A 12,912-nucleotide genomic window follows, 5' to 3' on the forward strand; every position below is an offset into this window, starting at 1 on the left:
TGATTAGGCCAACTATCAGTTTTTTCTTTTTTCGTGATTGAACTATCACTATCTACTCAACTAGGTGTGTTTTTAACACATATATGATAATAGTTTTGGTAGAAAAATGAAAAAGGGAACATTTGGTAGTTGGTGTGTTAAACCTACGTAAAATTGATGATTCAAATGTGTTTTTGATCATTATCTCTATAGCTTTCAATATGAATTCTCAAGTCCCGTGTTATCTTATATAGAGGCGGACCCACCTTTGAGGGTGTGGGTGCACGTGCACTCGTTCACTTCGGAATTATTTTGTGTATATACGTGTATATTCTTAAATAAGGATTATTGTTTTATTTGGAAAATATATTTTAGACTGGTTTAGAGTCGCCACTTAATTTTTAAGAAAAATCAAGAAAACTATTATTTTTAAAAGATTAAAACAGTAAACCTATTGAAAACCATTAAGGGGGTTCGAGGTTCCTATTAATATTCTAGGAAGGTTTTTTAAAGCACCTAGAATATCCGCTAATGCGGTTATCCGACAATTAATTTATTTGGCTAAAGTAGTTTAACTCAATTTGAATTGAACAATTTTTATAGTTAGAATCGTTTTAAAAAAGGGAAAAAGGAAATATTGACCTATTATTTAAGCGAAATATTTTGTAAAAATACTTATTTATTTATTTATTAAGTCAAGTAAGAGATGAATAATTTGGTTAAGTAATTAATTCAAAATGGGTGTTTTGTGGGGATTTGAATTTTTAAAACCTTGAGGTTAATTTAACATATAAAGCACGTAATAACCAATAAATGAGATAGGGAAAGAAAGTTTGGGCCCAAGTCTGGTTTTCCTGTCCGCCTGGACCAGTATTTGGGCCTATTTCATTTTGGGCCTTTGGCCTATTTGCCGTTTGTACCTGTCCTAATAACTAACAGATAATCACAAAAATAGATAAAATAAAATAAAAGGCTTAGGCCTAATTACAACACAAAAACAAAGCTGAAAATTCAAGGAGGACTTTGGGCCCATTTCTACTTCTCATCCTTGCATTTTTGTTTTCGAACACCTGTACACCGACTCTCAGAAACACGTTCTTCGATTACTCATGGTTGGCCGACTCAAAAGAACAGAATTTGGCCTCCGTGGCCCAACGAGGAAATGCAAGTATGGAGTCCAAAGTAGACTCGACCAAAGTCACATGTAAAGGAAGGAAAGGATGAATTAATATAAGTAGAAGGATATAGAATCTGAACCTAAGCAATCTTATTATTGTCAGTAAAGGGTAGGATGCAAAATAACGTCTCATTTATTCTTAACATAAAAGAGCAGCAAGGCGAGGGGTGAAAACATAGATCCACAAGTACAACAATAAAAGTAAGATCGTATTTAAGGATGATGAGATACTTGCACACTAGTCATCAACAAATTCATGGAATGTTGTTCACATACTTCAAATGATTTTGAGAGATGGAATCAAGCTAGAAAGGATTCCCACTAAAAGAACTTATTCTCTAAATAAGCCAACAGAATATGCCATAAATTTAAGGGGAAGTACTTTCTGTTGAAAACACTCAAAAGGGAAAACAAAACAAGCTTGATGAACCTATATTCTAGATTTATCATGGGCAAGACTCAAGCTTTAAAATGTATTCATAATTTCAATTTCACCAAACAACTCACATAGCACTAAAAGAATAACATTGGCTGGAAAGAATTGGTACTAATAGCTCACACCGAATAAGAAAGTGAATTTGTCACCACGAAGCAACTTTCAAAGAGGGCATCCTGACATAATTGAGGTCTCGTTTTCATACATTAAAAGAATCGTAAGCGACCGAGATAAGCGCCAAATTCTTATAAGCTTTAATGCTAAATTCGTGTGAACCAGATTTTAGAGATGTATAAACTAACGAAGTCTAAATTATGCATTTTCAGCCCATGTTCGAAATTTAACCCCTTCATTACTAACAAAACTATTTAAATTAAATCAAACATTATTTTCAAACAAAAATGGAACCACCAAATTTTATTTTATTTTCTAAATTTTTTTTTTTTTTTTTTTTTTTTTTTTAACCACATAAAGAGTGCATATAAAGTAGAAATTTAAATAACCAAAGTCTTGAAATGAACTCGTGATACGGGATTTGCACTTAAATCAGAACATGACTATGTTTTAGTTTAAACGAGCAAAAATCTGAGTTAGGTCCAAATTACAAGAAAGAGTTGGACTTAGAGAAAAGTTTAGGCTATTATGAGAGAATAAGGATGAAGTCGAACCATAATAGGCAGAAAGTGAACAATGACTACGAACTCAAACGAGCCAAACATAAAGCTCAGAATCATGGTTGCCGAAAAAAAAACTCTCGAAACAGAACACATATCTAAACTAATACTTCACAAACCTGGGACAAACCACATTAATCCTTATATTCACAATGAAACAACAACCGAACTCGAACAAGAGAGAGCAAATTATAACAAAGTGCGTTCAACAGATATTTAAGAAATCTAAAGAAAACATAGTACCAAAATAGCAGAGACCATCACCAATCCTCAAACTGACTTAACTATGAGAACTATAAAAAAAAAGGAAAGAACAGCCAAGAACACTTGAGACAGAATAGATAAAAACAACTAGGAATTAAATGAACCAAAGATTTAGAAAGAAAGAATTTACCTATTCCTGGGCAGCGAATCGGGACGAAATGAGCTAGAAGAAGCGCTATCTCCACCACTAGTGAGAAATTCCAACGGAGAACTCGGATTGCAAAGAAATAACCCAGAAACTTCAGCAATACTAACACTAACACTCTATATAATTTTTTCTATTTATATTCTGTAGTTTTAGTTTTTTCTTGTGTCCCTCTCACTGTATTTTCCAACCTTTTCTCCCACTCCCAATTTTCCACTGTTCTCTCAAACGATTGTCTCTAACGCAAATTTTTCCAATTCCAAAGAATCCAAAAAAAAAATCCCCCCCGATGAAACGAAAAAAAAAGGAATATATAGAAGGAGATCGGGTTCGATTTTGGGGGGGAAAAACGGATGAAAAATTCGGATTCAAAGCCCTTCGAAAATTCAAAACTCAAAACTTCTTTCACCATTTTAGGTGAGACACCCTTTTCTGAGATTTTCGCCCTATTCCGGAAGAGGAAAGGGGAAATACGCGTGCCTGTAGCGAAAAGGACGTTGGAGAAGGAACAAAAATCGCAGTGTACTAGGACTGGCTCGCTCACGCCTCTATTGCTTTCCGTGTATTTGACGGAAAGTCGACGTCGCTTGGAGCCGTTGCTCGCGTCGCTCACGCGTTGGAGAAGATGGGGCGCGTACAGGGTCATGGTTTCGCTGGGTTTGCGTCTGGAGTTTCTGCTCAAGTTTGGGGAAGACGCTGGGAGTGGGGTCGGCTGGTACTGTATGTGTGTATGGGTCTGTTAAATGTATTGTATTGTATGAATGGGTTTTTCTTTTGTTTTATGGGCTGGGTCGGGTCGGTTAATTAAGGGTGGGCTGGGAGTAATTGAATGTTGTGTTATTTTGGAGTTGCTGTACGTATGAATTGGAAAAAAGGGAATTGAGGAATTGGGTTTGAGGAGAAATGGGTTGCTGGAAAGGGGCTGAATCTGGCCCAAAGTTGGTCTTTAAAAATTCATCAAGATAGAATTGACTTTAAATTGGCCATACCAATCTAAATTAAAACCAACTGAAGATTAAAGATGTAACAATAAGATCGGCTAGAGTTCAAAAAGTACGGATTAATATAATTAATTCATGAGCTCTTTAATTTTAATGAAATAAAATAATTAACTTAATTATAAACTAATTAACTTAACAATATAAACGACTAAATAACCAAATGTTTAAATAAAGCTAAAATCTTTTTGAGACAATTTTCGAACATTCATAAAATATACTAATTAGACACATAACTATATAATAATTAACTTAATTATAAATTAACTAATGAACTCAAAATTGTAAACTATTAAATAACTAAACAAACTAACCAAATATCTGTTAAACAAAATATTGTGAGACGATTTTTGAATATTTATAAAGTTCAAAAGTATACACATATTATTTAAAAATTATAAAAAGTGACAAACCATTTAAAACTAACTTGAAAAATATTTTGAATTTTATAAAGCCAATTATTTTAAATCATTTGAAAATTAAGAAACTCAGAAATTAATTATTATCGGGGAGGGTCAAAATTGGGTGTCAACAATTATATAATTAAATGTGCACGGTAAAACATATAAGTTGAGTTGATGTAGTGGTCCAACACCTGGTCGTTGTGCTTCTTAGCAATTCGTGTTTCCCGAGTTCGAGATTCGAACTAGCAATCTTAAAGTAGACACTAAGGGTGTGTTTGGTATGAAGGAAAATGTTTTCCAGTTTTCTCATGTTTGGTTGGGTTAAATGTTTTCCAAATCAACTCATTTTCCTCAAATTTAAGGAAAATGACTTCCCTTCAAAACTTAAGGAAAACATTTTCCAAAACTCTCTTCCAACTTCCAATTAAAAAAAAAAATTGTTGAAAAAATCAATTTATTTTGTCCCTACCCTCAAACCAGCCCCCCAACCAACCCCCCCCCCCCTTCCCCAAAAATAAAATTTAAAGCTTGTTTTTAAATTCAATTTTTTTTACCCGCCCTCACGCACCTCCTACCCACCCCCCCAAAAAAAAATTTTAAATTTGTTTTTAAAAAATATTTTCAACTTCAAAATTTCATTTTTTCACGCTACCCTTGACCCCCCCCCCCCCCAACCCACCTCTTACCCAGCCCCCCACCCCCCAAAAAAAAAAATTCAAGTTTATTTTTAAAAATATTTTCGATTTCAAAATTTCATTTTTTCACCCCTACCCTCGACCCCCCACCCACCCACCCCCTACCAGCCCCCCCCTCCCCCAAAAAAAAAAATTTAAGTTTGTTTTTAAAAAATATTTTCAACTTCAAAATTTCATTTTAAAAATATTTTCAATTTCAAAATTTCACCCCTACCCTCGACCCCCTACCAGCCCCCCCCCCAAAAAAAAAAAATTTTAAGTTTGTTTTTAAAAAATATTTTCAACTTCAAAAATTCAATTTTTCACCCCTACCCTCAACCCACCCCCAAAAAAATTTAAGTTATGTTTTTAAAAAATATTTTCTACCCTAGTAAAAATAAAAGATATTTCTCAAAAAAAAAAAAAATCATTCATAAATTAAACACTAAAAATCTTTTCCGGAAAATATTTTCTACTCACCAACCAAACATGAGAAAATAAGTCAAAAATCAACTTGTTTTCTAGGAAAACATTTTCTAGGAAAACATTTTCCTTCATACCAAACACACCCTAAGGGTATTAAAAAAGCTCAAGTGAGAATCGAACAAGCAATATCAAAGTATACACTCGATTATGTTAGATTTTTTAAATTTATATTCATACATTTTCGTTGAAATGTCGATGCTTCGACTAACCCACATCCGCCTTTAGTAGTGCCTCCATCGTCTTCTAATCCTAGATTCGTCTCTGATCTTATAGTGGTTAATCATTATACATCTAAAAGTAGCTACACCGTACACATTGAATTATGAATTAAAAATTAAAATACGATCAATAAGTTAGTATTGTGGTACATCCTTAATATAACTTAAAGAATAAAATTATGATATTGTATTTAGTCAAACGTTATGCATTGATCTTCACTTCTCTCTAATGTTGGTTTACACTATATTTATGAATTGGCATTGTCGTTGTCAAAGAAAATATGTTGCATTTGCCATTATAAATCAAATAATTTACCAAGCTCTCATGCACGCACCAACAAATGAACACAATACCTAGCCTTCAAAAATAAAATAAAATACTGTGAATTAAATAGGAGAAATTGAACAACTGAATATCAATATATATAAATAAAATTATTGTGTGCATGCTATATTATTAAGTACGAAATTTTTAAAAATAACATAATCTTTTTAAGATTAAAAGTTACTTAAAGAGGAATATGATAACTCACCATCACACTAACAATTGAGGAGCAAAATTAAATGTAGTGAACAAAATCTCGCCATTGATATCAAATGTCAAAATTATCTTTGTATTGATACATGAAAACGCACTCTAGATAATAAGGTAAAGAACAAACGAGCATAATAATAATATAACACAACTAATTTTAACAAATTAAAAATATTAAAAAGGATTATAGTAAAGCAGTATCACAATGTCAATAAATATTTATTTTAGAATTTGTTTTCATATAAAAAATTATTATACTGGTAAAATATGTAATAATGTTTGCACCTAATTAATATTACAAAGTTAAAGTTTATTAGGATTATATTTCCGTTATAAAGACTTATGAGTCGTTTGGTGTGAGGTATAAGGTATAATAATTCATGGATAACATACATGATTATTTTATTCTGTATTTTGGTTTGAGGTATTAGGTAGTCCATAAAATATTTATCCCACAATTTATATCATAGTGATTAGATAATTATCTCACATACATGATGGAATAACTTATCTTGAATAATTATCTCGAAATAACTTATTCTCAACCAAAAGGCCCTCTCTCAATTAACTAAAAGACCTATGAGCTATAAAAAAAAGTTATCACATACAAAATTTTGACTCTATAATCTTTCTTGAGCAATTACATGGCAAACATACTCGAACTCTATCAAAGAGAAACAAATTGTGTTGACTCAGAAAATAAATAAGATAATTTTAAAATTAATTTTAAAGTAAGAAATTAGAATTTCTCACCTAGTTCAAATAAGAAACACCTAAATAAAAGTAAAATAATTTTCAAACCTTTCTAATGATCATTTCTTAAGAAACGTGTAAAAGAATCCGAGTTATAATTTAAGACGGACCTAGTAGTAGAAGTTGTCTTAGAATTGTTATCCGTCTCTTTCATGCTTCTTTTTCTCCTTGAAGTCTTGAACCTTCACCTCATAAAGATAACAAATTTAATTAATATTTGTTAAGAGACGTATAAAAAAAAGGACAAATAATTTAAGACAAATAGAGTATTAGGAATTGTCTAACAATTCTTAGCTATCTCTTTCATGCTTCTAATTCTACTTAAACCTTCACCTCATAAAGAGAAAAAAAAAACAAGAAAAAATATTGATAAAGAAGAATTAAACTTCATTGCACTTACATCCGAGTTAATATCTTAAAAAGTCATTAAACTATGACAAATTATCTAACAAAGTCACTAAACTTTATTTTATATCAATGACTTTTCTAGATAATTTTTCATAGTTCACTAACCTTATAAGATATTAACTCCTGCATCTGGATGACATTAGAAATATTCAAATAAAAAAATGTGAATAAGAGTAGAATGATTTTAAAATCTTTTTAATCAATATTTCTTAAAAGATGTGTAAAATAAGTGATTGAATATACTATATATTTTTTTCTCATTATTTCAACTTCATCATATTTCGAAGATCAACTAGAACAAGAAACAACTCACACACAATATAATTGAATTATAAAATATGACATTAATTCAACTTAGCACTGTTGTTAAGAAAATTGATGAGCTCTTCAGCAGCAACATCCATCTCTTCACCTCTTGTACATTTTAAATTCTTGCTAATATCTCTCATTTTGCCCCTCAATTTTTCCCCTGTTTTCTCTGTTATGACATTTTTAATAGTTTCCGCGATTTCTCCTTTGTGAATTTTCCCATCATCATCTCTAACAATCTCCACCGCAACTCCCAATTCTACGATCAACCTAGCATTCATTGGTTGATCAAGATGCATAGGCATGGCAATTATAGGAACCCCGAAATCTATACTTTCCATTACTGAATTCCAACCACAATGACTTATAAATCCTCCCGTACTTGTATGATTTAGAATTCTTAGTTGTGGTGCGAATTTGTCCAAAACTTTTCCCCTTTCTCCAATTCTTTCAAGAAAACCTTTTGGTAAAGCATCTTCGAGATTTTGCTCTTTCCCTTTTGGAAATCTTACAACCCATATGAAATTAACAATACTTAACTCCAACCCGAAAGCTACTTCTTCCATATCTTCTTTTGACAAGAAATACTCACTCCCAAAGGAGACAAAAACAGTTGAATTCTCATCTTTTGTTCCTAGCCAATCCATGAGCTCCATGTCGTCCGCGTCATTAGTGATTGGATCTTGGACTGGTGGACCAACTGGAACAATTTTCATATTGCTCAATTCAGAAAGAAAATCTATGTATTTGGCCTCTATAGTTCTAGAGGTACATATAAGCGCAATTTGTATATATCCATCCACTAAACGTTCTTCATCATCGGGTTCTTGATCTTTAGCAGATTTTTCCAACATTTCACCCAATTTTACTTGTTCAATTTTCCTGAGATAAATATCAGGGAAAGGGAATTCAACTCCTGGTTTCTTTACTAAGTTGACAAAATACGAAGTCACAGCTGCACTGAAAGTTAGTAGCCTCACTGCTGGAATGTTGTGTTCATTCGCGACGTGTTCAGCCCATTGCTGCATTATGTCATAAATCACCAAATCAGGTTTCAGATTTTGCAAGATTTTTGACAAGTTTGGTTTGGACATTTTCAGGGCCTTTTTAAGGGTGTGATTGAGATGGGGTGGGAGACCATTAGTTGTATGGTAATGAGGAGGAAGTTCGGGTAATTCTGGTAAGTGAAGTTCGATAAGGTGAATCAAATCAGCATACTTTTCAGGGATTTTGTTGATGGTGGATTTGAGATTAATCGGAGTAGAACATAGGTAAATCAAGAATCCCCTGTCCGCGAGTTTCTTGGCTACGCTTAGAAATGGCGAAATGTGTCCATAAGCTAACCATGGGAACATAAGTAACCTCAAAGTAGTAGTAACTTGTGTTCCCATGATCAAGTTCTTGTTTGTGGAGTTTGGTGTCATTGACAACCTTATTTATTGAAAATACAAGAGAGATGACAACAAAACGGGATCGTTAGACGTGTAAAAAAGAAACATGATGAATGACTTAAGACAGACAGAGTAATAAAAGTTGTTTTACAATTCCTATCCATCTTTTTCATGCTTCTTTTTCTACTCGAATTGTCACCTCATAAAGAGAAAAATAAAACAAAATGAAAAATTACAAGAATTATATATACTTCATTGGACTTGCATCTTGACGACATTAGAAAAATCCAAAAAAGAAATACATAAACAAGAGTGAAATAATTGTAAAAACTCTTTTAATTAATATTTCTTAAGAGACGTATAAAAAAGAAATACGACGAATAAAGAGAAATAAAGTAGGAGACGTTGTCTTACAATTATTATCCATCTCTTTCCACTCAAACCTTAACCTCATAAAGAGAAAAAAAGTAGGAGACGTTGTCTTACAATTATTATTCACCTGTTGTAGAGTCTTTTAATAATGGGTAAAAAGTTCAATCAACATTTCTAGGAATATTCATATCTTTTAAAAATACTTTAGATATGATTAAATACGCCTATTTCTTTTTCTATACACTAAATGACCACTCAATATTAAATCTCATCATCCATTTGATTCCATAAATGGATCTTAATCAACTATCGCCGAGAAAGCTATGTGAAACATTTAGATTTCCTTTTTAGCTAAAGTCTAAAAATTAAATATTAATAGGTGTTGGTCCACTTAGGTTTTGCTACTGGGGTGTGCAAAAATTGAATCGATCGATAAATCGAATCGAAAAAAGTGTTGGTTTATTGTTATTGGGTTACGATTATTTAATGGTTTTATAAAAAAAATTATTGGGTTATCGGCATAGGTTCAATTTTGGTTTTTTAATATTGGGTTATTGGGTTAACCGATAAACCATTAAAAATATAATAATTTACTATTTTAATTTATAGTCATACATAAATATCAAACAAAAATAATAATATACTCACTATATATTAGACTATAACTATAAAGATCCTACACAATTAAAACTACTTAACTCTACTCTCGCATTTACCCTTTAGGTTTTAGTATTACTTTACACTTTGTTTGGATACAATGGTTGTTACGTTTTGACCTAAAAAAAATCGTTTACGAACAGTGGCACAAAATGAATATTGAAGCAACGTGGATATGATGCAGGCTTATGTGTTGCGGGTTGAAAATATAAAATTTCAATTTGTGAAATTCATATTTACATGGCATATAAAATAATTCTATTTGTTATGTTAAATTTATTTTGATAATAAATTAGAAAAAAAAACATAATGTGTTTTTGATAATTTATTATGTCTTGTTAAATTTATTTAATGAAAAATGTTGTTGAGTGATTTTTGAAGATAAAAGCTTCAAGTTGAGTGATTTTATTGATATAAAATGAAGTTCAATGACTTGATAAATTTTCATACTTCAATGACCTTTTAAGATATTAACTCAATAATTAGGTATATTAGAGGTAAAAAAAACTTATATTAATTGCTCTCTCTGTTTCGTTTTAGTTGTCCCTCTTGCTAAAAATATTTATTTCAATTTAGTTGTAACACCTCTCTATTTGAAAGAATTAGAATTAGAAAGAAACCGTTTTTGGAAATAATCAAATTTGGAAAGTTTGACAAGGTTAAGCTAATTAAGTATGAGTTTTGGGTCAACTTCAAACAACCATAACTCCTAGCTCAGAATGAGTTAGGTGTGCTACAAGATACCGTAGGAAAGATCTTTGACTTATCTTTCCAATGCCGCCAAGTTTGCTCAGTTTCGAATTTGTATGAGGGATATGTGCCCATTGGAAGTCGGGTTGTCTAGATATATAAGGAAAGTCAGGGTAGTATGGTCTTTTTCATACCCAATTGATTTAATTCGTTTTTAGTGAATTAATTAGGGTCAAAACTGAATTGGTTCAATTTGCACAATCGAAAATTCATGCTAGGGTCACTACATCAGAAATGATCATTAGCGGCAATTAATTCTTAATTGCCACTAAATATATATTTTTAGCGGCAATTAGCACTCTTTGTTATGTCCCTAAAGCCTTTAGCGACATTGGTTCTAATGGCACTTAATTAATGCCAGTAAAGACTTTAGCACTCTTTATTAATGTCTATATTTATTGCCGCTAAAGTTATTTTTGTTGTAGTGGGTTTTAGAGAGAAGAACTCAAGAGAGAAGAGAAAAGGAAAGTCAAGATTCGTCATCTTCGTGAGGAATTGATTGCGGATTTCGTCAAGGATTTGATCCTATGAGGTATGTGAGACTTTCATAACGTTGGGTTCGTTCACCCACGTGCCAAACATGTTTATTTCAGCGTGAATTATTCCGAAAAAGATTGGAACTTTGAATGTTCTTGATATGTGTTCTTGAATTGCTTTCGTTCTTGAATTTGGGTTGAGATTGGAGTTTCTTGAGGTTATAGTGTTGATTACTTGAGTTGTTTGAGTTACATTTTGGTGTATATGTTGGGGGTATCTGAATCTAAAGAGAATTTGAGAACAAGAACCGAGTTTAGGTGAATTGGGGTTAGAAATTGAAGAAGGAAAAAGTCGGGCAAATTTGGGTACCAGGTCCGCGTCGCGGACCTGTTCCTCAAGATGGGGAATTTCTCTCCACATAGTGGGGAGGTCACGGACCCTTCTGCCTCAAAATTTATTTCGCGACCAAATATTTAAATGTATCTCTGCGTCGCGGACTTGCTTCCAGACAGTGATTTCTTGATTGTTTCTCATGTTTAACTAGCTAAAAACACTCTTAAACATCATGAGATCTTTCCTATCACAAATCACAATCCTTGAATCCATAAATTCAAATTCAAGGAAGGTTAAGAGCCAAGTCAAGAGAAGTTCATAGAGTATTCAAAAAGTCTTTTACAAATGTTTTAACTTTGTTTTAAGACCTGAGTTTTGAGTTGAGTAAAGAGTAAAGTTTGGAGTACATTTCTTCAAAAGAGTATATCGGGACTATGTATTCCCAAAGAGTAAAATGTTTTCACATTTTAAGCAAGAAAGGAAACAAAGATTTCTAAAAGAGCCTTTGAGCTAGTTTTCAGTAAAGAGTAAATGCTTTCACAATTAAGCAAGAGAGGAAACTTTGATTTCCAAGTGAGCCTTTGAGCTAAGTTTTGGGCAATTATCTCAAATCACATAAAGAAGTTATGTTTTTAAACATATGAGCTAGTAACTTTTGGAAGTAGTATTGAGCACCGATATGGGGAAGAGTTTAGACAACTCCCAGCCCCCATAAACCATATAGCCATCATGGGTTGAAAAAGGGTCATACTTTTTAGATGATTCCTTAGTGTTTTTTAGCATAGACTAGTGAATTCACTTAGTAGTCAAGTTCTATACCCCTGGCAAGGTATAGGACGGCCCTGGCAGCGTGAGGCAAGACGTTATATCATCACATAGCTCTTAAGTGATGGTTGTCGGTTAGAGAAACTCCGATAGAAGTATTTTGTACTCTTATATACACAGAGTTAATTGTATTTTTATATACATTCAGAGTTTACATTGTATCCTTGCATACGTACAAAGTTACTATTGTATTTCTAAATACACAGAGTTGTTATCCATATTTTAAATCTTTTCTTTATACTGCATTTATTATACTGTTTTATATTGAAATGAGTTGAGTCGAGACCATGTTTGTTCTTTCAGTTCCTTTCAAGCTTATGTCTTGTTTTAGAATTCCCCTCGCATGCTTGTACATTCAATCTACTGATGTCATTTGGTCTGCATCATTTTATGATGCAGATACAGGTAACCAGGATCAGCATCCAGTGCTTCATTGATCCAGTTGAGTATGCAGAGTCTTGTGGTGAGCCTCCGGAGGACCCCTATTTATATTGCTTTAGTAATTTTCAGTTGTTAAGATGATCGGGGTCTTGTCTCGACATCCCTCCTAGTTTAGAGGCTTCACAGACAGTTAGTTAGTTCTTTTGTCATTATCTTGTTATTGGCTTATGTTGAATCTTGAGTTGCCTCTTTGGCTAAGTTGAATG

The 12,912-nt window shown here is 32.5% G+C and overlaps 1 protein-coding gene across 1 annotated transcript; it reads right to left on the reverse strand.

Moving 5' to 3' along the window:
* Positions 1-7,495: 7,495 nt before the first annotated feature.
* Positions 7,496-8,851, reverse strand: LOC125836958 (beta-D-glucosyl crocetin beta-1,6-glucosyltransferase-like). Its single transcript, XM_049516101.1, has one exon. The coding sequence runs from the start codon at positions 8,849-8,851 to the stop codon at positions 7,496-7,498; it is 1,356 nt and encodes a 451-aa protein (XP_049372058.1).
* Between the last annotated feature and the right edge of the window lie 4,061 nt (positions 8,852-12,912).

The sequence above is a fragment of the Solanum verrucosum genome, unplaced genomic scaffold (assembly GCF_900185275.1).
Source record: "Solanum verrucosum unplaced genomic scaffold, falcon-dt-bn FXZP01000165.1, whole genome shotgun sequence".
In the NCBI taxonomy this organism is placed as follows: Eukaryota; Viridiplantae; Streptophyta; class Magnoliopsida; order Solanales; family Solanaceae; genus Solanum; species Solanum verrucosum.

Coding starts and splice junctions, on each gene's coding strand:
- LOC125836958 (XM_049516101.1), bottom strand. CDS start 8,851: ATGGGAACACAAGTTACTACTACTTTGAGGTTACTTATGTTCCCATGG.